The sequence below is a fragment of the Cyclopterus lumpus genome, chromosome 14 (genome assembly GCF_009769545.1).
Source record: "Cyclopterus lumpus isolate fCycLum1 chromosome 14, fCycLum1.pri, whole genome shotgun sequence".
In the NCBI taxonomy this organism is placed as follows: Eukaryota; Metazoa; Chordata; class Actinopteri; order Perciformes; family Cyclopteridae; genus Cyclopterus; species Cyclopterus lumpus.
Genome location: NC_046979.1, coordinates 12,910,375 through 12,937,647, shown reverse-complemented (window position 1 = coordinate 12,937,647; position 27,273 = coordinate 12,910,375). Strand labels below are relative to the sequence as shown.

At 42.1% G+C, this 27,273-nt stretch overlaps 1 protein-coding gene across 1 annotated transcript in view; it reads left to right on the top strand.

Annotated features, from left to right (window-relative positions):
• LOC117742844 (reticulon-4 receptor-like 1) overlaps positions 1 to 23,448 on the top strand; it is a 69,106-nt gene extending 45,658 nt beyond the window's left edge. Inside the window, exons 2-3 of the mRNA XM_034550495.1 lie at positions 21,069 to 21,523; positions 22,549 to 23,448. Of these exons, the coding sequence (XP_034406386.1) occupies positions 21,069 to 21,523; positions 22,549 to 23,448 (1,355 nt within the window). The remainder of the gene's footprint in view (positions 1 to 21,068; positions 21,524 to 22,548) is intronic.
• The last annotated feature ends 3,825 nt before the right edge of the window (positions 23,449 to 27,273 follow it).

Below are 27,273 nucleotides of genomic sequence, written 5' to 3'. Positions count from 1 at the left end.
ACTCATGAAGTCCTGAAACACAGACACATAGAGAGAGAGAGAGAGGGAGAGGGGGAGGGTCTAGCTATTGTGTCTTTTATGGGGGGTCTTGAGCATCACTACATTAGACACACAAACTAAGTCCTCAAAGCTTCACAACAAAGTAAGTCGTCAAGCAAACCTGATTTTTGTCAGAGACACCGATGTTTGTTTCACGTGCGAAACTAAAAGTCAACGTTGACATTTTATCAGGTCAGTTCTTTGGGTAGTTAGTCACATGACTCACGTGAGGTAGTCACATAATGTGTGTAACTTCCTGGAAACACAAACGTTTATTTTGAAAAGACGCAGTGCATGTAACGAGGTATATTGCACAACTAAATACAAAGCGGACGCCAGAGGGGTACGAAGAGCGTCAGCGCTCGAAGCTTATTGCCTCGGATCAAGCTGCGTCATTTGACGCATTGGTGTGAGAATGTGTTGGGTGATAATTCTCGGTGGATTCATCACTATGCATGACCTTTTTCAGCCTTTGTTAATTTACAAATATGGATATTTGCAGCTCTGAGGATTCATTTTGTAACCTCATGAAGTTTGAAACTAGCTAGAAGCCACTAAGAAGTTAGAAAGGAATTTTCTCTCCTTCCTCTCTTTTATATCTCCTTCATGCCTTGTTTTCCACCACACTGCCTTTTCCCCGTGCTCCTACAATCACTTGTTCTCCTTCCCCTCAGCCACCCTCTCTCTCTTTTTACCTCCGCGCTTCTTTTTCTCTTCTTTACTCTCTAACAAAAATAGTTTCCTCTTATCACCTCTGCTCGGTTTTGCAGGTTTATTTTGGTCCTGTGCCTGTTAACAGCGTCTTCCCTTCTCTCCTCTTCACACTGGCCTAAATCATTTTCTTCCTGGTAATCTTCATCTACGACTTTCTCTTTTGATCATTTGTGTACCCTGGTCGGTCTGTTCAGTCTCTAGGCCAACTTGTGTGCCTTCTTCCTCTTGTTTATCTTCTCTTTCTCCCTCCTCTTCACTCGGTCCATCTCTCCTCTGCCGGTCATTTAGTAGCTATATTTTCAGCAGAGGCAGCGTACGTTTTGGCATTAGCCTCCGTGCTGAGGTTCATCAGTGCCAGGGTGTGAGGACTCAGCCTGAGAGGTTGCGTGGGGGTTACTGCCATTGTGGAACTATAATTACCTCAGCTGTCAGTCAAACAGCAGTGTGTCCACGCGCACACACACACACACACACACACACAAACACACACACACACACACTCACACACTCACACACTCACACTCACACGGCTACTTTTGCCCAACATCCTGCTGCCCAGTTATTGTGCCAACAAATGCTGGCTTATAGTAATTAAACTAAAAGGAGAATTATCTGGTGTGTAGAGGTGTGTTGGTATTTGTTCTCCTGTTTGTGTATGTGCATGTACCTGCTTGATTTTTTGTTTTTATAATGAATCTTAAGTCTCTGTTGGGCAGTTTTGACTCTGGTGACTCGTGCAAGATTCTTGTGGGTCACCAAATGTCATCTTTTTAGGTTCCCCTTTCTGCCACCGATCGCATTGCTTGAGGAAACCTTCCAACATCCGACATCCTGAGCTAATTAGGGGGTCTAGCTGAAGTAATTCTCCTATAAGGCTAAAAAGGGATAGCGTACTACAGTATAAAACAAAATATCTCTAGGCCAGGGATTTTGTATAGACCTAATGGTGTGCAGGATTTTACACAGAGAGACATCTTTGTGGTATGGCAACAGTAAATGGAAAAAAATATACAATACAAATAAAAACCCTATACTCCCATATCAAAACAGATTATGAAATAACTCTGTCAGTCACCTGAAAGATCATGCAAAGTATAAATTGTTCAAATATCTTCTCCATGTTGTCTGGCATGAAATAACACCATTCAGTTGTCACTAAATACAAGTGCAAAATAAACCATCAACACTATTATTATTTCATCCGGCAACAGTCTCCAGATGTGACAAGAGCCTAAAATTCTCGTTTACATTTCACTAAAGGCTGCATGTGCATTCACTGGAATGTATAATGTATTAAATGGGTGTTATCATATTTGTATGCATCCTGGTCTTAGTCACAGCACTGAAATTGGAAAACAAAGTCAAATTAATTTAAAATCAAGTTTTGACACCTTGAATCATGCTAATTAGTGATGGGTAGTGAGTGCGGTGCAGCAGAGGCATTGTTTGGAGTGTGTTTTATGCTGCTAACATAGTGCCGCTTGTATGCCGAGTGTGGATCCAGGGACAGCATTATTGAATATTTCAGCTGATGTCCTCACAGGCGTTTGCTGTGTTCAAAGAGACACACATAGAAGGTTGAGGACAGATCAAAATAAAGTAGCAATAACAATAAGGCAATTACAGTTTATTATCTTTGTTTTCCACATTGATGTCGTTGAGAGAAAACTAATACGTTTTGGACTGAGATGGAGTAATGGAAAAACTGAGCTAGTCCCAGAGAGCTGTTCGATTCAGATCCCAGCTGACTCCCACACAACTTAGACGAAATGGAAAAAATAAATCACCTGGGGTGGTTGCTCCTTTCACACGTGTTTTTCTTGTGCCTCCTTCACTGAACTGACCAGAATATGTATGAATGTACAACATTAAAATCCCCAAATTAGCAACAAATCTGATCCACAAAGAAAGAGCTTTTTCCAACTCTGCTCAAATACCAGCACACAAAGCGGACGAAAGGTTGTAGATGTTTCCACAACTATTATTTTCATTGCTCTCCATGCTCTCCACGAGCAACGCTCTGTTTTGATGTGTACAATAAACTTATCAGAGGAACACCACAGGAGGTCTGTGCAACACCGGGAGTGGCGCGGTAGGGAAGGCAGCTTAGGAGCTTATGGACAACCAACACAGCTGTTCTACAAAACAACACCGAGTTGAACCGTTCTACATGCTGCTCACTGCAAAGCATGGAAAACCATGCAGCGTTGTTTTCTCCTAACAGGTGCAAATGTTTATGACAATGAATGAATAAAGAAATAAACAAGCTATAGAAAAATATGATGGGGCTGAAACTTGACTTAACAAACTCTGTCTTAGTACCTGTTCCTGCAGGCATTGGAGTTGTTTCAGCATTACAAAGAACGGAGGTAAAAACAACTCATTTAAATATCTCACACATTTAATGAGCCGCTGCATTATTCAAATGCATCATTTATCAATTTTGCTGAATAATGGCATCGCTCCACTTAAAGTGCAAAAACGAAGCATAAACAGGTGCCAAATATTGCACCCCAGAATGTCTCTCACCCATTTGCCGTTTCCTCTTTTACAATTTTTTTTGAGTGTTTACTTTGATTTTCCAGTCATTTTCCTTCTCCCTCAACACCCTTCGTCTTTTCTCTCTCCCTGTTTTACATCCCTTGTCCTCTAATCGGACTTTTTTGAGAAGTAGCGAGAAGAGAGAGACTGCTCCAGGAGATTTGAGAAGCCCATAAAGTAAAGCGGCTCTCTTCCAAAGGCAGCTAAGAGGCTCAGGGGAGGATGGCAGTCGCTGTCTTCTTCCAGAACATGTGCCTCAAAGCAGTGACATGGTGTCATAGTGAGAGGAGCACAGAGAAGGAGAGGAGAACGTGAAAAAGTGTAAGGGGGGAGGGGAGAGAGCGAAAGACAGAGAGGTAGAGAGACAGACAGACAGACAGACAGAGAGAGAAAGAACTTTGTCAACTCGTCATCCATTATAGATTGCCTATTATTCATTCAGGCCAAACTCGCCTTATGCTGTGCTCGTCTCCCGCTTTCATCTTTGCTTTCTTACTCAATCTTTCTGTGCATCTGTATCTGTCTCTAGGCAGAAAACTCGCTGTGCAGTATTTCAGTAAAGTGTAGCGTAACACACACATCCCAAATATGTACGATCTCACAGAGAACACATCGCATACCAACAACACGGGATAAGGTAAAGAAAAAGCTCTTCATGTATGTCATCTGAACCATAAAATAAATATTTTACTGTACACATTGGATGATTGAAACATAACAGTCACTTGTATCACTTTTAAAAAAACATTATAAAGTGCTGTGCAATATCTGTCACCTTTATTATAGGATTATTGATATTTAATTGTATCTCCTCGAACTCCGATTGTCCTCTTAAATTGTTCCAAAATGTCACATTTGTATGTGTTTTTATGGCAGCAGATATCTCCCGTAGTGGAGATATCCGAGATGTTTTAAGCATTATTTTGTAGCAATTTCCCCAAACCTCTGACTTAATATGCAGTATTTATGGAGACCTTTGGAGTTTCTTTCATGGAAACCACTACTGTAAATGCAACAGCTCTAACATGTGGCTCACCGCTTGGTCAATCACAGCGGTGCACTGTACTGCTTCACAGGATGCCAAAGATGCTATTCATGTCAACATATTGGAGAGCTGCTCAGTAAACACGTTGCTGCTGTGTAGTTTCTATAAAACAGCTTCTGAAGGTCAGAAAAGAGAGTTTGATCATTTGCTTATGAAACCTGAATAGCTCACATTATAGCTTTTACAGATTTAGAACCTTTGACAGGATAACAGGCGATAGCCATATGCAGTGTTGGTTTAATGGAAGACATCATTTATGGGTGTAATAAACGAATGAAAGATGTCTACATCTCACCTACGCTACTCTCCATTTGCATTTTATACCTTGCATTCGAAGACGATGCAACATTGAAAGCTTTTTTGCACAATACAGGATATTAAATGTCCAGCCAAACAAAAAACCTGCAAGAAATATTTTAGGACACAAAAGAAGCAAAAACCTCTCAAACATCTAAGTGTGAGAATAAGCTTCTATCCTGTCTCATATTTTTAATACATGTAAGTATCAAATGTGGCACCTCACCGTCTCAGGAGATCAGCAGATTTCAGCATAACAACAAAAGAGGCCAAATATAAAATTGAGGCCTAATCCTGATTTTTTTTCATAAACAGGTATATTTAGCAAGTTGTCCTAAATACAAGAAACCAGATTAAACTGGATTAACACGGAAACCTCATTTTATGGCCATTTAAAGTTGTTCTGAAAGTTTGTCTATTTGCATGTCAAAGACCAAGGACAGGTAAAGCACTGCTTTGATGGCAGTGCATTAGGGTGGTATTGGAGACATTTGGCAACCTGCCAGATTACTACTTTGTTTTTTGCAGAAATGAGACCACTTGAGTACATGTAAACGCGTAAATCGTCTTACTTGGACTGATTTCTCACAATAATCTGGTTTCTGGTGTGCATGTAAATGTAGTCTGTGAGAGGGAGTAAGTCCTGTCAACAGGCAGGTGGGATTCAGTGCTCTGCCGTGTCAATGTGAATATATGCACCGAATCTTCTCGTTCTGGATTTCTTTCTATCCTGTCAGATAGTTTTCATTCCATCGGTCTAATTAGGGTCCAATTTACACCTGAGCCGACAGGTGACTGCAGTTAATTGCATGGAAGCGCAGCAAACAGAACTGGATTTGAGGATCACTGACGCACACAGGCACGTGGCTACATCTACTCAGACACATGTCGCACATGCATGCAGACACACCTTGCCCACGCATGCATTTGCCACTGCTCCTCCCTCATCTTCTTGTCACTGTCAAAGCTGTTGCATCATGACTGTAAGACGAGGTGCCACTAAAACCAGACAAACAAATAGTTTAACCTCAGGAGACCAAATGAGAAACTCTCCTCTCTGCTCCTGATGTGCTGTCAGATGTTGTCTTATCACAGGAGACAGAAAAGTTGCTCTCGCATTCAGAGTTATGGAGATGTCGTCCAAAATGTCCAAAAAGCAAAATGTTTGCTTTGTGGCAGTTTTAAACATTCTCAGTTTTTGTTGACCAGCAGGAGTTTTATAGGACAATTTCAGTTTATCACAATGTGTTGGCCATCATTTTTATTGGTTAAGATGATGGAGTTCTAACCAAAGTAATTGCTGAGATCGACGCTACGAAGAACTCTGACGGCAAAAAACACGAGGCAATCAGAAAAGTGTGATCAGTGAAGTTTGTTCTGGAGGTGAAACACACAATCTAAAGAAAAGTTGTGAGCACATCTACAAAGCGGCAGGTCAGAGTTGATCCAGAAATAAACTGGGATGGAGGGTTACAGGTTGCCTCAGTGGATGTTTCTGAACAGCTACTTTTCTGAGTGGAAGCTAAGGTTTGAGTGCTCTGTGTTTATGTTGGAGAGGTTTACACTGACTATGTTTACAAATGTTCCGGTTTTCAGAAAAAGCCGTTTATATGAAAATTAATATTCCACTAATATTCCCGTTTACATGCAGTCGTGCATATTTCAATTAACGTAAAACGACGCCAAGGCGCATCCTCATCACCGGGTCAATGTCCAAACATGTCGTTTATCACGTCAAACTTTGGAAAAGTGGAACGGCAGGGAGCTTCTTTGAGTCAAAATGTTTTTTCAAAGTTTTCCAGTCGTTGCGGTCTTCGACTGTGCGAACACAGCCTCCCTAATATTTGCACATATCCAAAAATGTATGTGTAAAATCTATGACGGTTAGAATGACTTATATGTTTTTTATTATGGATAGGGATTATGGAGGTTTGTCTCATCCTCCCAGCTGAGACGCATTGCTGTTAATTACTTGCTTTGCGAGGGCGATCCCAAGGCCTTCTGGGACGGGGTGTAAATACCAGCTGAACACAGCAGGTTGCTCGTGTGCATGCATATGCTATATTACTGTGTGTGTCTGTGTGTGTGCATGCCTTAGTGTGTCTGTAACGATATGCGCATTTTGCAAAGTCAGAGTGTAATCGCTGTGTACGTTTTGTAAAGGCCAACCGGTGAGAGACAGATAATGCACTGCACTACAAATAACAAATCCCTGTGCAGAGAATACATTGAGCAGAAAGCTATGGAGTTAAAGAAGTGGACAAAATGGCTTCAAAATCCAATTTTCCAAACCTGCTTTACATTCAGCAGGGAATACTTGTTCCTGAATGCAGCACAAGTTGTTATTTATTTTCTATTTCAAACCATCCCTCAGTACATGCGTCATACTGTACATTTCTGAAGGCAGGGGTCCCAAGAAATATTTAATTAAATATGAATATGATGACTGCGTGTTTGTCTGTGTATTTTTTTGTTTGGGAGGAATTTATTCACATTTCATCCGAGATTAGCGTGTTTGTATACGCATACAGTGTATGTCTGTGATACTGTGAGTCTATACATGTTTTTCTCAGAATCGGTGTGTGTGTGTGTGTGAGAGAGAGAGAGAGAGAGAGAGAGAGAGAGAGAGAGAGAGAGAGAGAGAGAGAGTGTTCCCCTATTCTCAGACCTGCAAATGCTCATTTATGGTTTTCCAAACGTTTGTTTTTTTAATCTACTTCACTTCAAAGGGGCACATGGAGAGCTGGGGGCCTTCTATCATATGGGCTCTAATTGAAGGAGAGACATATAAACAGAGAAATAAAGAGAGAGAGAGAGAGAGAGAGAGAAGTGTTTGAGGTTGAGTGTGTGTGTGTGTGTGTGTGTGTGTGTGTGTGTGTGTGTGTGTGTTTTGTCTCCAGGGCTGTCATAAGCTGGCAGTAGAAAGTAGCATTTGTAAAATGCATAAAAACACATAAACACACAGACTTATGTTACTCGCATCCAACACCTGCCACCTTCTAGCAGATCTGAGGCTGAGCCGAGACGGTTCTCCATCACCAGCTACATTATAAAGCTTTGTTCCCCTCTGTCATTTCTCACTTATTATGAGTAGAACGGAATATAGTATAACATTTCAGAATACAGGTGCCAATACAATACCAATGTATCTTTTCTTTTAATTTTTGTCTCATTACAGCAACTTAATAATCAAATACCATCTAAAATATGTCTCCACCAAGCTGTCTACATTTGTTAATACCTCTTTTTTTCTGTTTTAGGTCTCATCCACACTGCAACTAACTATAATTAAAAATGTTGAATAATCTGCTCAATACTTTCCATTGCATTGTAATTAAATATAAAAAATAGTGAAATTGCCGATTATATTTCCCACTTATCATGACATGTATCATGTATCAAATGTCGATGGTGAAACGATCTATCGTGCAGCCTTAATTTGACAAAGAAAAGGAACACATCCTCACATTTAAGGAGATGAGACAAAAGATTGTTGGCATGTTTAGAAAATGATTGAAATGATTAATTGATCGCCAAAACAGTTGCTGATGAATGAGTGTTCAAATATAGTTTTATATTTGTGCCCTATATATTAGTGAATGATTATTCATCTTAAACATCAATGTAGCCAATCACATAGCGCAGCTGTTGCTGTTCTTTTGCAATTATAAAATGGAGATTTGATTGACTATTTGTGCAGTAGCACTGGACTGGTTAACAGGTAACATTTATGAGACCAACTACATTGTGAGTTCAGCTGTGTTGAAACAGTGTGATCGTAGAGCCAGAACCGAGCTTTAGCCAACTGGGGCTGTGATTGAAAAAAGGGTGCAGAAGAAAAAGAGATTCAGCAGTTTTCCTAATGTTCAGGGAAAAAAACAACCCTAAAAACACAGACAGTATGATCAAATTAATTGGCTTTGTATGAATGTCGACTCAGCACACGGACCAGAAACCTCTCTTTCACATACACATTCTTTCTATCAGTGTTCACAAATTTTCTCTCTCACACACACACACACACACACACACACACACACACACACACACACTACCAAGTGTCGGGAAGAATCCTTGAAACAAAGCATCAGAATTCAGGGGTGCTTTCAGGGGTCCTTATTCGGTTACAAAGACAAATTTGGAGGGAGTAGAGGAGGAAGAAGAAGATGAAGATGAGGAGAAGAAAGAGAGGAGTGGAAACAGAATGGGGAGAGGGGTCAGAGGAAGGTGGTACAAAGCGGGGGAGAAATTGAGAGGATTATGTCGCCAAGGTGAAGGTGGATTGAGTGGACGGCCATAGTGAGTCGGGAGGGAGGAAGATGGAGTGGGAGATGTGCATTCATAATTCATTTCCAAGCTAGTGTGTATATTTGTGTGTGAGTTTTCGGTGTGATGTACAATGTGTGCCCGCATCGTATGGCGTGTTTTTGTGAAACCATCCAAGTAGGACATGTTTGTGGAGGCAAAGATGTGTGTACTCGTGCATGCATCTTAGAATAAAAATGTGGGCATGGCATGTGCGTGTGCAGGTGTTGCAGGTCTGTGTGTTGGTGTGTGCCTACGAATGCCTGTTGTTGTGTTCTTTCAACAAAGTTCACACGTGTGTGCGTTTGCAGCCGTGTTTGTGTGCGACTTTTGTGGCCTTGAGGAAGAAAATCAAAATAGTTACGGAGTTGTGATGAGTTGCCGTTGCCCCTGTGCTGAAAAAGATCAGGGACACGCTGCACTGTGGGTACATTTCTCTCTTTGTTACTAGCCTCAGGGGAGGGAGAGAGAGGAGTCACTCTGCCTGGAATAAAATGTTTCAGTTTAATTCAAAATCATCTTTTGTTGAAGAAACCTTGGGTGTAAGAGAGAGTGAGAGACAGTGAGTAAAAAGTGTGTAAAAAGAGATGGAATTACTTTTGGAATAAAAAAATAAAAAAAGAGGTTCAAGGGAAACGTCTTGTCCTGGGTTTAGCCTCTGTAGACCCAAACCAAGTCATGAACAAAACCCTTCACCTTAAAGAGTTGTGCCACCCAAATCAGACCAACATATTTTCTCATTTGCCCCTTGTGAGTATCTCTCAATGCAGATAGTTTAGTTTTATTTGCCAAGGCTTTGATAGATCCTTCTCTAAATCCTTTGAAGCCACCCCAATACAATGGAGGTGAATCACATTGTGTTTTATGATGTTCAAAGCGCTGAAAAACGACATCAAAAGCCTCAACGGTGACATGTCTTCTGAATGTCCCAGTTACCTCTTTGTGAACTGCTCTCTACCAAAACAAGTAGTGGGAATGAACTGGGGAATGATGCAATCAACCAAAGAAAACACATGATGCGTAGAAAGAGACAGGAATTGAGGGAGCATCCAAATGCGGACACACAAGGCCGCAAAACTTAACACTGAAAAGAAACTGCGGAAAAACAAAAGGGCAATGGAAACAGGAAGTGAATGATTAGAGGAGAACAAGAAGTGGGATAAAGAGGAATGGAGTGATTGAATTATGATGGCTGAGTGTGGGAATATTCACAGTCAAGAAATCTCAAGCACTGCCTGCCATGCCACATCATTTCTGGTGTACAGCCATTCTCGAGGCTCCGACAAAGCCACCAAAAGCTTTCCACTCCACTTTTGAGCTGCTGTTCATGTCAGATGAGAAAAACTAAATGAAATACAAAAAATGCCACAAACAAACTTCACAACTTCTGGATACTCTTCTGACCCTTTTGTCTTCCAAGTCCCTCTAATACAGATGAGATTGACGCTGCACAAAAAAAGTAGGTCAAGTCACTAACACTCAATATTTTTCATTTGCCATTTTAGGCTGGAACACATTTCATCAACTCTTTTGCTCTCACCTGGATGTTAATCGTATCACCTGGATGATAATCTTAGACATTACACTTCACATTTAAGAAACATATCAATTAAATTGTGGTGAACCTATATTTGTACTGCAGAAACAGTGTCTAATGTATATAAACTCTTCTGGGGTGTTCTTATTTTAATCCCTTTCATACTGCACTACAGAAAACAGCCTCGAGATTATTTTTAGAAATATCAATGCCAGTCTGCCTTTGGCTATTTTTATCCATCTTCTACGGTATGACGAGGCAACATTGAAGGAAGCCACAGTTCACGTCAGCAATAAGACACAGAGTGTGACTTTATTATGAAGTGTGGATAGTGAGCATATCGCTCAACAGGAGTGGATTGAATGCCTTCTGTGAATATTTAGAGACATTATGGGATTGTGAGTCATTGCCATTGTAACCACTTTGAATTCAAGCTGCACAGCTGCTCTCCTGCATGGACGAGCAAACTTTTCGGAGCCACTTTTCAGTCCTACAGGCGGTGAGAGGATCAGTGGAGTATCTCTTTAAATAGAAACAGGAGCTCCGGAATGGGAGGGCAGACAAGTTCATGATCAAAATCTAAACGTAATTGAGAAAAAGAGGAACCGTGGCATAACAAACTAGAAAGCAGAAGAGGAGCGAGACAAGACTTTTCCAGAAGATTCTAACCTTCACAGAAGCCAAACACTATGACTGATAGCGGAGTTTAACCAGCAACCTTCAGATTAGCCAGATCCGATGACTGATGGGAGGGAGTTTACCCGACATGCTCTTCTCGCTTCATCCATCTCTCTTTAGCTGATGGAGCAAAGCTGTGACACCTCCTCCTGTTCACCTGCCATACATCCTTCCTCTCCCTTTCACTGCCCTTCTCATATTTCCTGACTGATGTCTTCTCTCTGCTATTCCTCTGTCATGCCACCTGAATGTATTTTCCTTCAGCACCGCAGTGTGCAAAGTGTCAACAGGACAAAAAGCGGGCCGAAAGGGGAAAGTACAACACTTTGACACACTAATGTCACGCTAATGGTGTTGTGAGAACACTTAAAATTGCTGTTAGTTGTAAACTATTAGAACCATTTCAGTCCGACACTCCGGATTTAGATGGACGGGGTTGATCATGCAATTTTATTCCAGCACAGAATACTGTATGTGTAGTTGTGCTCTCAAGTCATTAATCATTCTGTTGCAGTAGGTTTCACATTTGTCGGCTGCTGGATAACTCATTTTGGAACGAAGCTGATCGCATCAAGCGCTGACAGTTCTATAGTGCTTAAAATCATTCTCCATGGGGAGCCTGTTTAATGAGAGACCTGATGCCAACCGCCCCTCCTGCTTGTTTTGACCAATCAGTCTGAAAAATGGCCCATGCCTGCCTGTGATTGGCTCAGTCAAAGGCAAGTGTGCACTAACAGCGTGTTATCCGATAAAACAGCCCAGTGACAGACGATCCCTCGGACATGACACTGCGCTGAAATCTCTTCACTTCACTTGTCCTTCTGGACATTTGGATTTGTAACCCTTCATCTCGTTTGCCTTCTGCCTCCATCCTCTTTTCTTCTTCTCTCTTTTCTTGAATCTGTGTGTGTATGATTTACAAGCGTAATCCCCAAGCATGACGGAAATGTCTCGCTCGCTGCGTCAAAAACAAATACTGTGGAAACGAGGTGCAAGAGCGCAGACAGTCATTGCCATGAAAGATTTATGCAATAATAAGTCCTGATGTACTTTTAGCAGTCATTGTAATAGAGACAGATGGGAAACTAAATGAACAACAGGGAGGAGAGCGGAGGAGGTTGACAAAGGGTGATTCATACCTGCAGTATAAAGGAGAGAGCAGGGAAGGATGTAGTCGCAAGAAGAGGAAGAGAGATTTTCCTTGTGCTGAGGGGAATTGAACAAACAACTATTAAGAAAAGGAAACCGCTGGGCTGCCATGGCGCACTTTCCCTTCCTCTTCTCGTTGGACAGCCTCATTTCTCCCTGCTCTCCACTGAGGATATATCTGCCAAAGAACGTTCCAGATTCAGTCATGGCAAGACACAGGAGGCCAACCACATCTGCAGTAGAGTGTGTGTGTGGATACACACACACACACACACGCACACTACTGCAGATGTGGTTGGCCTCCTGTTTTAGCTCCATTGCGGCTGTACATCTGTGTGTGTTTGGGTGTCACTTTGCAATCTGCGTTTAGGGATGCAAGCTTGCGTGTTATTGTTCAGAATGGTGTACGTCTCATAGTTTTCAGTATGCTCATTGTTGTCACTTACTTACTTATTTTCAAAAATCTTCTTCATGTTCCCACGCACCCAAACATTTAGTTTTCTGCTTTCACATCAGTTTACAATAAAAACAATGGTTGCCCTTAAATTCTAGCAGCTCAGATACTCAGATAAATAAATAAATGGTGCAAATAAGCATCTGAATGTATTTCTAAGTGAATAAGCAGTTGAACCTTTTGTTCTCCAGTTTTCTTCACTTTTTTAATGACCAGGTGCACATCAGTACACATTGTGTTTCCGTGTAGAGTAAGAAGTGCGTGGGTCTCGGCTTCCTGTGTCCTTGCTTCCTTGAATGCGTTAGTGTTTGATGCCTGAGGAAGGGGTGGTTCACCGCCTCATCGAAGTCGGACCACAGCCTCTTTTTACCATTGACACATGTCAGCGTGTCGGTCTGTGTTATCGTGGTTTCAGTAAGGCAGGATGAGACGGAGAGCAGCAGCAGCAGAGCCGCTCCTGTACTCCCGCTGACGTCTTTCCTCCACTAATAGGCAGGAGTTAAATAGGGAAAGCTGTGACCTGCATCATCTGATTATGCATGTGGAGACTGTGCATATGGGAGGGGTGGGCAAAATGTTCTGAGTATAATAAGAGCTTGATTAGTGTTGAGATAAGCTTACCCTTTAAATGACCCAATTACTGCATGCAAAGGGCGTAGAGGTTATTTTTTATCTCTCTCTCTTTCTCTTTCTCTTTATTTCTCTCTCTCTCTCTCTCTCTCTCTCTCTCTCTCTATATATATATATATATATATATATATATATATATATATATATATATATATATATATATATATATGTGTGTCTCTACCTCTCTGTCTCTGTCCCACACACACACACACACACACACACACACACACACACACACACACACACACACACACACACACACACACACACACACAGTATATTGTGTGAGTGTTTTTAATGGGTATGTTGTGTGCTGAACAGCTGTCACTACGCCGGGCCAGGGGCCACAGCAGATAATCAGACCAGGCAGTGTCAGGTGGGGGAGAATAGACCACACAGTAAAATACCTTTGAAAACAATGTGTAAGCAGGCCTTCTCGGATTTGTTAAACAGCCAAGATACCACTTAAGGTGCTTCATGATAATGAACATCAATTTTGTTCATTATCATGAAGCAATGCGACTTTCAAGGCTGCAAAATAGTTATTCCGGGCTGCACGGTGGTGTAGTGGCTAGCACTGTTGCCTCACAGCAAGAGGGCCGCGGGTTCGATTCCCAGTCGGAGCGGTCCTTCTGTGTGGAGTTTGCATGTTCTCCCCGTGGCAGCGTGGGTTCTCTCCGGGCTCTCTGGCTTCCTCCCACAGTCCAAAGACATGCTGCAGGTTAATTGATCTCTAAATGTCCCATAGGTGTGAATGTGAGAGTGACTGGTTGTATGTCCCTACATGTGCCCTCGATGGACTGGCGGCCTGTCCAGGGTGTCCCCTGCCTTCGCCCTATGTCAGCTGGGATAGGCTCCAGCGACCCCGCGACCCTAATGAGGATAAGCGGTATTGAAAATGGATGGATGGATGGATGGATGATAATGAACATCAATTTTGTATTTCAAATGTAAGCACTTTGCTTCCCTGCTGGACAGAGGCAGACAACACTGCTGTGCTGGGGATCCGGAGGTTAAAGAGTCTGCAGTTTCCTATTATTATAAAAGATTAAAAAGGACCATAGCTGGTGGATGTGCATGCTTTAGTGCATTGACAATGGCTACTTGTGAAACAAATTATAGACTTTTAGATCTCGTCATGTCCAGGCAGCCACCAATGTACATGCTGAAGACATTAACCTTCTTGAGATGGGCAGTGAGCACTTCATTGTCATTTATTTGAATACTCTATTCACAGACAAGGAATGGTTTGAAAAGTATCTCGTAGTGTCAGATGTTTGTAAAAAAAAAGAAGAAGTTATTAAAAAAGCATCATATCAATGTGGTTGTTTGTTTCGCAAGCAACTCATTCTGCTCGAGACAGTTGAGGACACACTAATGGAACAATGCATTTAATAGGATCGCTCTGACGTAGCTCAGGTTAGTTTCAAGAAATCCGTCACTCCAACTCTGCCTGGTCAGCAAGCTTTGCTTTCATTGCTTTGTTTGGGGTCACAGAAATGCGACTTTCAAGGCTGCAAAATAGTTATTCCAAGGCCACAGGGGATCAGTGGTGCAGAGCCGGCAATATTGACCTGGTTTATCTCCAATATGAAGATGGATGTAATGGTTATGTACTATATTACATGAGGGGAGGATTATATAGCGCAGTTATTTCAGCTGTGTCTTTGAGGCAATGACGCCATTTAAATCTCTCATTAACTCTGCCAGAGATTTATCACCATTTGAATGAGCAACACTAAATGATCTTTGGGATTATGCTAAGCTAAATCAACCACCAACAAGAGAGGAGCAGCATCTATATTGAGTGTTTGAGCTAGCCGTCGTCCCTCCTGCACCCTTCTCATTTTCTGCCTCCTCATTTTTGTAAATTCCACTTATATTTCTCTCCTTTTTCACTCTGTTTTGGTATTGCTTTTTGAATTTATTTTAATTTTCTTCAGGTGATACCCTGCCACTGCTGTTTAATTATGCTTGATTATCTCGATCTGTATGTGGGTGTATGCGCCTGTGGCCTGCGTGCACGTGTGTGTGTGTGTGCGCACCTGGATACACAAGAAAATACATGTGATTCAGTGTGACTAAATGTTTTCGCTCTGCAAGTTGAGTGTTGATGTTGTGTTAATCAATTTGCAAGTGTTTATCTGACTCACCTCACAGAAGGTCATAGAGTTAGGTGGCAATTCATCGGAAGTCACAGCTGTGTTCTGTGCAGAGCAGACAGACATTTAGACACCTACATATATAATGGTCTACACCTCGCAGTAGATCCCTGTCACCCCCATCATCCTTCATAAGCTACAGTCTCACTCGCTCTGCTCTCTTTCCCTCCCACACCGCCACGCTGTGCCTCTCTCCCCTTGCCTCTGCTTTCATGTTTAAGAGCTCCTCATTCTCTTTGAGTTTGATATTGCCCATTCCCCGCCTCTCTGGCGCCCATCCTCTCCTTTTCCCTCCCTCTCTCACATTCCCCGCTGTGTTACTTTTTCTCTTATGTTTACCAGAATGAGTGGCAGGTGTCTCTCCTCCAGATGCCAAGTTGTAGTTGGGAGGCAGTTGTGATGATGGACTGACAAGCAGCATGTGGATGTGCTTCTTTTCTTTTCTTTTCTCTCTGTGTGTGTGTGTGTGTGCGTGTACGTGTGCGTGTGCATGTGCGCGCATTATGCCTGGTGTGGAGTGATGGGACAGAGATGAGGAGAGCGATGGCTCTCGTAATTGAACCCTGGCTGTGCTTGATGAAGCTTTCAGCTAATATCTATCCGGGGAGGCTAAGGTGAGAATTTAGACAAACAACCAGCAGGAAACAGAGGCAGAGAGCGCAAAGAGAAAGAATGAGGGAGTTGTGATTAAAATTTGTAAAAAATTACTGGTGTAAAGTGAAAGCTATGCGTGTGTGCCAACCCAGAGGACAAAAGGACATCGTCACCAGTGTGATTATGATCCAATCAAGCTGGAATTTGAACAGCAAAATATAGGCAGCAACACGGATTGTTATGGTTAACAAAAGCTTTATTTCATATGACACTTCGCAGCTGTATGGGGACCGACCGAACTCTCGCCTCCTGCTCCTCAGTCCCTACTGCTCCTTATTGGGGACAGACACACACACACACACACACACACACACACACACAGATGAACCCCAGCTGAGGCTGATTAGACCTCGTCCCCAGCTGAGGCTGATTAGACCTGGTCCCAGCACCGTTCCCTGAACCACACCCCCGCTCCACCCACTCTGCGGCTGAGCCTGACCACACCCCACTGCCACAGTAGAATAACCCAATATGGCCAACATTATGTGAAGACCACACCATATACTATACTGTGGAGTCGGTTTTACTGTAACAGCAGATTGTTGGGGCATTTTAAGCCTTTATTACAAACAGCTAAGAGACGACAGGAAGGGGCGCCCCGTAGCACCAAATAAATGCCCGTGGATCAGGGAAAGGACAATTAACAATTACATTCTGTGTAGATGTAATGCTCAGTGTCCACATACTTTATTTATATATATACATATATATATATATATATATATATATACATATATATATATATACTCTATCTGTAGTGACTGACGTTTACTGTAATTGTCTTGTATTATTGTTGAGGTATTTTATGCATATTAGCAGAAAAGAAAATAGTTTCTTAGCTTGCTGCCTTTTTCCCATACATCTCCCTTAGCATCATGTTTTTATACAATACAGCACCTGGTTGACTGAATAAAAAATAAAAACTTTGATCTTAAAAGGTATCAAATGAGCTATAAAACAATACACCCCTTCACCAGAGATTCACAGCGGGCCAAACCACTTTTATGGAAACTCACCCTGATTAATGTTCCTATTTAACAGCAGTACACGGGGATATGCAGCATGAAGAATTACTGGTGAAACATATTTGTATGTACCTAGAGTCTCATTGCTGGGAGGTCTGACGCTTGGCTTATTGCCAGCTTGGTACATCTGCTAATTGCTGATTTGCAATTAGCTGTCTATTAATGTATGCAGACTGCACGACTGCTGTGGAGATGAACAGTTGAAAATCTACAGTAGTAATTCCGAGGATTTGAAAACATGTTATCAAGAATTTGTTGTTGAAACAGGATTGGAGATTTTTCCGCACTGGTGCTGAGAGCAATACATTATATTGAAGCAGTTATCAGTATATTGAAACCTTGAACTGCACACCTTTTTTTTCTCATTTGCTAGATAGTATCAAAAGCAGACTAGCACTATAGGTACAAAACGACAATACCCTCTCCAATCATAAAATGTTTGAACAACTGGATGCTGGTGGGAGAGCTGCTGCCCCCAGTGTCACAGCCATATGGTATCACAGTCTGCAGCTGTAATATCTGATATAATCTCTCAATCTATACATTTTAAACACCCACAAGCAGCAAGCAGAGACGTAAACACATCTACACACATTTCACTCAGATTGGCTCAAAAGTACAGAATGCACACACACACTACATTGCACAATGAAAAGCAGAATAATTTAGAGGATATAATTGGAAAGAATAAAAGAGGCAATGCGGAGGAAGAAGGGAGTCAGATATAACGCGATGATGAAAATAAAATAAAAAATGTAAAAAAAGACTGCAGGGGTAAACAGAAGGCAACGGCGAAGCAAAAGCAATTGTAAATGCAAACATCAGAAGCACTATCACAAGTATGTGTCAAGCAGACTTATACTTTTGACAATTTTAATGGAAAAATGTATTTTTATGAGACCAGTGGGAACTTCATATTGGGGAGTTCAACAATGTAAACTCACACTACCAGCTGAGAAATGACAAACTCGTATTTATGGAAACCCTTTGTAGTCCCATGTAGTGTACTTTACCAAGACATGAAGACCTTAAGATATACGTACATGAAGAGCTAAATGTCATGGTCATGTCAATTTATACAATAAAACGTAAAAGCCCAACAGAACTAATAAAACCGCAAACCAAGAAAAAAAGGTTTTGTCAAGCGATTCTCAAAAAGAAACCCAAAGACACAAGGATACAAAGTCACAGATACACACAGACATGCACATATAGTCCTAGATACTCTATAGCACAGTAAATATTTCATTGCATACATTAAGTAACAAATAGGAGCTTTAAACCTAATTAACAGGTGCAGCATGCGGGGTGGAGCAGCACATGAAGATACAACTGTGGCGGAAGGAGGCAGAGAAGCGTGAAGCGTGAAGCAGAGGGCAACACAGATGGACAAATAAGTGGACGAGTAAAGGACTAAATAGAGAGATACAAATCCTTTTGATTACCCATAGGGACTGAATACAGCTTACATTTGACCAATAAAATATATAGGCCGACTTTGAGAATAAAACAAATCAGTATGAAACAGATCATGTTAAAAGAAGAGGAGAAATGGCAGAACTTACAAAAAAACAAATCCATCTCTTTTTCCAAAAGCAGATATTATTCAATTTAACTTTCTTCATTTTATTTTCTCTACTACATACAGATAGTGATATAACTTCTACTTTAAAATATGTGGCACTAAATCATAGCATTACCATAAACATTATTGTGATGTTCCGAACCTTTATGAGGAAATTCTCCTCGTTGACTTGTGTATTGTGCACCGTGGAAACTATTGTTGTCTGTATGAGTTGATTTGGTGGCAAATTAGTTTGCCTTCTGGGGATTAATAAAGCTTTCTAATCTAATCTAATTGAATACCCCAGACCTAAAAGATTAGAGGTGTGTGTTTCATAAATTGACGATGAATTGAATTAATGATTAAATAGTAAAACATTCAATTCAATTCAGTTTATTTTGTATAGCCCAAAATCACAAATTAAAAATTTGCCTCAGAGGGCTTTACAATCTGTACACATACGACATCCCTGTCCCAGGACCTCACATCGAATCAGGAAAAACTCCCCAAAAAACAGAAAAAAAGCTTTCACAGGGAAAAAAGGGAAGAAACCTTCAGGAGAGCAACAGAGGAGGATCCCTCTCCCCGGATGGACAGAAGCAATAGATGACTAAAATTCACAAATAATTAAGTTGTTGTTGCAAACACTCCAGGCAAAAAACATTGTTTTTCACGCACTGATCAATGTTGAGATTTTTGGCTACTTTAGTTCAATAGTCATTTTTTTAGGGTGGAAAGAAAACATCCGAAATACGCATTCCGGTGTTTATATTAAATGTTGTCTATTTGCATCTGTAGATCTCTCCTAAATTCGCCAAAAGTTAGCCTTAGATAATGCCTAATTTGCATATTTAAAAATACCATTTTAGACTGGGAAAGTGATATGGTGAAATCTATTTGTTTCTGTTCCTGAAGTGTCTTCCTTTAATCATCTTTATTTATAAATATTTAATCATACAGTATTAAAGAGGACTGCACAGTATTGATTTATTGTTGGTACCACAGGACTGTCTGCCATGAAGACAACGTTGTTTTTATGAAAAGGTTAGCCTCGTCAAATACAACAGACACTGCTCTCACAATATGTCCCAGATAAAATGTCACGTATGCAGAGAGACAAAAACACATATATGTGTTCGTGGTTACACAGACTGCACAGAGCTATACACACACACATAATGCTGCTCTGTCCTCTGCTGGCATTTCAGAACATGTTGTTCTTTACAGCGCAGTAGTGTCCTGGACAAACTGACATCTGCCTATCACATCTGTCCATGTCACTGACGCACACAGACTCTCAGGGCTGGACACATGTCAGCACATTCGCTTCATATCGTATATCGTAACTCTCTCCGTCCAGTAATCATGTGATCAGTGATTAGCATATTTCCATCATCTTCCTTTCTTTTTTTTACCTCGCTGGCCACACAATACGTTAAACACTGAAAAGAGAATCAAATAAATAAATAATGAGTGAGATGAGGGGAGTCTGAAAACAAAAAGTAATATCCACTTCACAGGCATGCTGCAGATGAATCCAGCAGCATCCTCCATCTTCTCTCTCTCTCTCTCTCTCTCTCTCTCTCCCTCGCTCCTTCTTTCTGGCTTTCCCTTATTGTGGGAATGTATTACAGGTGAGCTGCGTGTTCACTTGTAAGCAGGAGAAACATCGATTTTCCTGTCGCCTTTAGAGGATAACCAAAAGATATAACATTGTGCGGTGCGTGATATGATGCTTGCTGCATCGTCAAGATTGCTCCCAGGAAGACATACAAAAAATGTGACAATCATACTACCTTTAAAATATATATATATATATATATATATATATATATATATATATATATATATATACAGTATATATCCACGTGCACACACTGCTCCAAAAATAGTGTGTGGTGGTGAAGGTGCCTCTTAGTATGAAGGGTTGTACCAAATGTGAACAAATGGTCCCCTGAGTTTGGATTTGAGATTAAGATGAAGATAACGCAAGGTAAGGCAAGGTTAAGGTTTAGGGTCAACAGTTAAGGAATACAAAATATGGACAAAAATATGGACAAAACAATACATGAATGTTTGACTGTTTGTTGGAGATTTGTGTCAGTATTGTAATTTGTCTGCACTGAACCATGCCCATTGTTGTCCTTGTAAACTGAGAGCAATGAGTGTTTCATTTAGGATGTGTCAGATAACAGGAGCACTGCTGTATGACTCCAACTAATTCGGCTTGTCTTTTTCTCATGCTCTCTTTCCTTTCTTTAATTCTCCTCTCAGGTTATGGTGGGGTGGAGTTACTGTTGGTGCTGTGTGGCCTGGATCTCTCTCTGCCCTGCCCTCGCCACTGCATCTGCTACACCTCACCGAGCACCGTCTCCTGCCAGGCCCACAACTTCCATGCCGTGCCTGAGGGCATCCCTGCCCAGAGCGAGCGCGTCTTCCTGCAGAACAACAAGATCCAGCGGCTGCTTCGCGGCCACTTCTCGCCCACCACCACCATGTTGTGGCTTTACTCCAACAACATCTCCTATATACAACCCTCCACCTTCCATGGCTTTGACCGCCTGGAGGAGCTCGATCTTGGGGACAACCGGCACCTGCAGGCTGTTGCTTCAGACACCTTCCTGGGCCTGGGGAGGCTCCACGCCCTGCACCTATACCACTGTGGCCTCATCACCCTGCCTGCAGGCATCTTCGCGGGCCTCAATAATCTCCAGTATCTCTACCTACAGGTACTTGGATAACTGCTTTTATCTCTACTGTGTATTACATCTGTCACCACAATCACATTATGGTGTAATCTATCCATCAGCCTGGCTCAGCACTGCATATTCTGATTTATTTGAATTGGACAATGATCAAATGCTAACTGTTTTCTTGAGTACAGGGAAAATAGCACAAAGCAGCCTTTACGTTAAAGTAACTATAGCTTATGGGATGAACCACTGATAGCAGTGCAGGAATTACTATGCAGGATTGGGTATATGATCTCATTATTTACATTGTGTGTATGAAGAGAAAAGCTTCTACTATAAGGATTTCCTCTCCATTATTGATGTGAAAATTGATAAATATTGACACAGTGAGTGGCATGAAGGTTACAGCTTAGATGTTTGATAGCATTCCCTCGTCATCTACAGCAGCTTGTCAAACGTACAGTTAGTGTGTGTGTGTGTGTGTGTGTGTGTGTGTGTGTGTGTGCTGTGGTGTAAATCAACCACAATCATTGCCGACAGGCCGACTTCCTTGAACAGAGTTTTCGACCTCAAACGCACCACTCAAAGGGCAAAGAAAATCCTTTCTGACCCCTCTTATACTGCTCACCACTTCTTTAGCTACTGCCCTCTGGAAGCTGTACAGATCATTCTGCGTCAAAGAATGTACAACTTTTCAATCCTTGCATAGCTCAGCTATTACCTGCATTTAATGTCAATGTATTATGTGCAATAAGGTCAACTTATTATTTGTGTTTTATAATGTGTATGTATGTATGTATGTATGTATGTATGTATGTATGTATGTATATATGTAATACTGTACATGCCAGAATTGAGCTCAAATCTGTACCAGACCAGAATACTGCTAAAATGAATATACAGTAGGATAGGTATGTTTTTCCAATAATAATAAATCATAATACAGCAAATGTATCTTAAATTACTCATGCAAAATCAAAGTGGTGTTCAATGCACTGCATCCAATTCTAAACTTCTGTTTGTTTGTTTTCACCTTCCATCCTTCCCCTCCATCCTGGCAGGACAACCAGTTGGAGTTCCTGGAGGACGATCTGTTCATCGACCTTCTGAACCTGAGTCATCTCTTCCTGCATGGCAATAAACTATGGAGCCTTCGCCAGAACACTTTCCGTGGTCTGGGAGTCTTAGACCGCCTGCTTCTGCACCAGAACCGGATCCAGTGGGTTGACCGCCAAGCTTTCCATGACCTGCGGCGCCTCACCACCCTGTACCTGTTCAATAACTCCCTTACTGAGCTATCCGGATCCAGCTTGACTCTTCTGCCGGCCCTGGAGTACCTACGACTGAACGACAACCCCTGGGAGTGCGACTGCAAGGCGCTGTCACTTTGGGATTGGCTGCGTAGGTTCAGAGGCTCCACCTCATCTCTGATGTGCGTTTCACCACCAGAACTGGTGGAGAAGGACCTGAAAACGCTGAAAAAAGAGGAGCTGCCCAGTTGCCTGCCAGCAGAAGGTCATGCACACGGTGCCCCAGGTGGGGAGATGGAGCATGGAGAGTCTTTGAACCACCTGAATCGTCACAGAAACCATCACACCCACCATCAGCGGCCGTACTTGCCACACGGGGATCAGTACAGCTTGCCTTCACCATCGCCCCTGCCGCGGCCACCAAAGGGAGGCCGCAGAAACTGTACCCGTCGGGGCCGCAAGGCAAAAGGGGGGCTGAATGAGGTGCAGGTACTGCGGGAGGGGGGTGAGAAAGACTATACTCCAGATGGAGGTAAATATGATCTGTCTGGAACTGCAAGGAGGAAGAACAAGTGCATCCCTAGAACTTCTGTCGGCCCACCAAGTGGAGTCCAGAGAGCCAATAATAACGCAGGGTCACACTTTGCAGATTATACCTTCTGTTTACTAACAGCTCTGCTGGTGTCACTCATCTCCGTCATCCTACGCTGAGACAAGAAACGGACACTTTTGTGCCGGTGATCCAGCCTTATGATTCATTCTCCTGAACCACCCGGTCCTGGCTCTTTAAATGAGGCATGTGTGCATAACTGTGTGTGTACATGTAAAAAAAGAACATAATCAAATATCTACTGTCAAAGTATCCCTGCTGTATTATGGCGGGACTCTTCATGAGTCATAATCAAAACATGGGAAAACAATTTAGCCTATTGCCTTTGATGATGTCACCAAAGGGAAACATCAGGAAAACTTAACATTCGTCTCTGTGGCATCGATTGCTTTACTAAATCCATGCTTGTATAAAAACGTACAGCCACATAAAATAACAAGCCAATGACTCATTCAAGTAACAGCGTGAAAAACTCACAATAAGAATCAAAACAGTTCAAGTCTCTGGCTCTGTGTTTAGCTCTCCACACAATAATGCTCTCTCAGTGCACCCTCCATCTGTCACTAACGCTGAGATGAAGACAGTCATTCATAACTGTCACACTGCTCACTCAACAGCACCTTAAGGTCCAGAAGCAAGATACTGCGGTCACAAGTGGCAGTGGAGGGAATCACTGTACTGTCAGAGCAGTAATAACTACAATCACTGTATATCTAGTAATAATAATAAAGTCATTGTACTTGCATGTCTCACAGGAAGGTTATCCCACTTTGATGCACATCTTTACTTTTTTATTACTGACAATTCTTCAAACTAGTCCTGTTAAAAGGTGTCTGTTGTCCTTGCAACGCATCTACTTAAAAGCCATTCAGAAGCAACCTTTCATTGTAAAGAGCCAACCGGTCACAGTCAGTGTAAATGAGTGAGTGAAAGACTGTCTGTGTAACCGTTTGTATTCTATGAGTGTGTGTCTACTTAAAAATTCAATAACAAAAAAACAACACTAAAGCCATGCGGGTAGAACAACACTAGATACGAATGCCTAATGAGAGCCAGTGGCCAAGAAGGACACACTATGGAAGTGAGGGATGGCTTTATTCACTCTTCAAACTCACTGGCTACAAGACAGAGGCATCAACGAGCCTGAACGGTCAACACATGCAGGCCAAGGAAAAGCCAGAGTCTGGCTCACAAAACGTCCAGAAACTGTTATGAACTGTCCTTTGTAATGCTGTGGAGGCTAATGGAAAAACATATCCTTCATGTACAGAGGATTCAATCAAAGGAGGAGTGCAGATGACCAACACGACAATATATATCCTGCAGTGGTTTAAACGACTGCATAACAAGAACAGCTCAGAATATGTGATGATCGCCACGGGGCAAAGGGACTGACACACTGCTTCATTCCTGTCCTTGTCCTCTCTGGTGTGCTTTTTGTGCTCCAAAACCTGATGGACTCGACAATCTCTAAGCACTGAGTGGAGAGTTGGATAATAATGCTGCTACATCTGAGAAGACCGCCACTTTCTGAGGCTTCTTCAGGAAATAACAAGGACAGAGAGGACTATGGGACACGGTGTTCTGTATGAACTGGAGCGGTCCAAGCACACACAACCCTAACAAAGCCCGATCACCTTCACAGCCTTCCTGTCACACTGCAAACTACTAAACCCTGTTAGTACAGGGATTTCTAATCCCTGAGCAGAGCACCACAGGTTATGACTTCAGACCTGAACTATTTCAAAGTCCTTCACTTAAAGTGCTCAACTACAATAGGTGAACCCTGTACAGATACACACGGGCCATCCGGGTACCTTAACAAGCCAATAATGCTAAAAGTCTTTATTTCTTTTAGCATTACAAAGTTATACATTATATTTTAAGAAGGAGCTGCCCTTGTATGCAAAATATGACTTAGCTAAAAAGCTAAAATCATGGCATGCTGACAAAAAGCACAAGACGTTATCAGTATGGTTTGCAGGCAACCTAAACACGTGTGGTTTGGATGGGAATCAGAGAGCAGGGCCCACATGTGTACCTGCTTGTGTGTGTTCCCGCTGAGCCCCGCCTTTTTATGTCTATCTATCTAAATGTTGGGGACGAACAGAAGTCTGTCACTGGTGTCATTCTTCTGACATGTAGGATTAGAGACCCCTTCTGGTGAACTTGTTTGTGCTGCTGTGATCCCAGAGGTGATGTAAATTGTGTCTGTTTATTCCTGTGAGGATGAGGATTTTTCTTTTTGTAAAAAAAATTAATTTAAAAAAAGCATAAGGGAAACTCCAATGTGTCTCGATTGTTCCCTAAAAAAAAAATAAACAGGGAGCTAAGAGCTGGAACTTTATTTTTTATTAAATAAGATTATTATCATTATTTCATTTTTGTTTTGTTTTGCTGAGTCATTCCAGATACGGTACTCTAACACAACACTGGCCCCCCCCTGATCCTCCTCTGCTTTTCTATCTCCCTATTCATGTCACTGTCTTTCCCTCCCACCTTCTCCTCACCTCCCTTCCCTCCCTCCCTTCTTGCTTGCATTGCTCTCCCTCCTGCTTCACCCTCTCCTCTCCTTTCTCGTCCTTCCTCGTTATTCCCTCCTTCTTCCCCTCTATCTCCTTATTCTTTTTCTCTGCTCTCTTCCTTTGTGCAACCCAAATGTTTTGTATGTGGTTATCAAACAATGCCAGACTCAAAAGCTGTTTATAAATAACATTAAACAGAAAGTGTCCTCAAATGGCTGAAGTGGTCTGTGTTTGTTTGCGTCGCTTTAGTAACATGCACATTGGTGTGGGTGTGTGGGCGTGTGTGTGTGGGCGTGGGCGTGGGCGTGTGTGTGTGGCTAAAAGACAGACCTCCAAAATGAGCCCGCAAGCTGAATGATAAGACAGTGAAAAGAAAGAAAAATGTTTTATAGTAAAAAGAAAGAAAAAAAAGATAATGGAATAAGTGTGCAAATTCATCTATAACTGCTGGGAGAGAAACACACCCTCCTTCATGCTCTAGTTTCACTTATACGCTGAGCAGCCTCCTATAAAATATGCATCAGAATGACTGTAAGCACCAGCACGCACACACAAACTCAAAAACTCTCGCACCTGTCGAGCTGTATTAGCTGTAAGGGGCCGAAGGAGGTGTCTTGTGTCAGGTGAAGGTGAGGTCAGATGGAGCGCGAGCATGTGATGCGTCCCCTTGGATGGTTTGCACAGTGTTCACATTTATGCATGAGTGTTTGCACGTGGCACTGGATTGTTCGGTGTCTGTGTGTGTTTGTGTATTGTATGTGCGTGTCCACCGGTGTACTAAGTATGCCCACTGTCACAGCCGATCCGGCCTGACAACCGGCTTGGGCACAGGAAGAGGTGTGCCTCTGAGAGACAGTATCACAGCTCTGTTTGTAAAACAAAGCTGACAAATGGGCTGGAGAAAGAGAGAGAAAGAGACTAAAGCACAAGGATTTAAAGGCAGAGAGGTGGAGATGTCTGCAGAAGAAACCCATGAAGCAGTTATCAGTACCAAACAGACCAGCAGCCAGGGGGAGGAAGTGGGCATGGTACTTGTGGCTGGAACATCAGCCCTACGTTGTGTCTGTAAATCACTGCATGTGTCTCCCAAACAAAGCCTGGGCTGCAGTTCACATGTGTTTACCCATGTGGAGACACTACATGGGATGAGGAGCAGTCTTTGAATCAGAGCTTCAGTCTCAATGAGTTCAGAGAGAATATAAAATATGAATCAGTTATGAAACAGAAGTCACACTGGTAAAGCCACATTAATTATGTAGCGGCTTAAAATTAAATTTGATTCTTCCCTCCTTCAACCTCACCTAAATGACCGGACAAACAACAAATGCCGCAAAGAAAAAAAAGAAAAGTTCTGTAGGAGGTAACATTAAAAAAGAGTAAACAATGAAGCAAGGAAGGCTC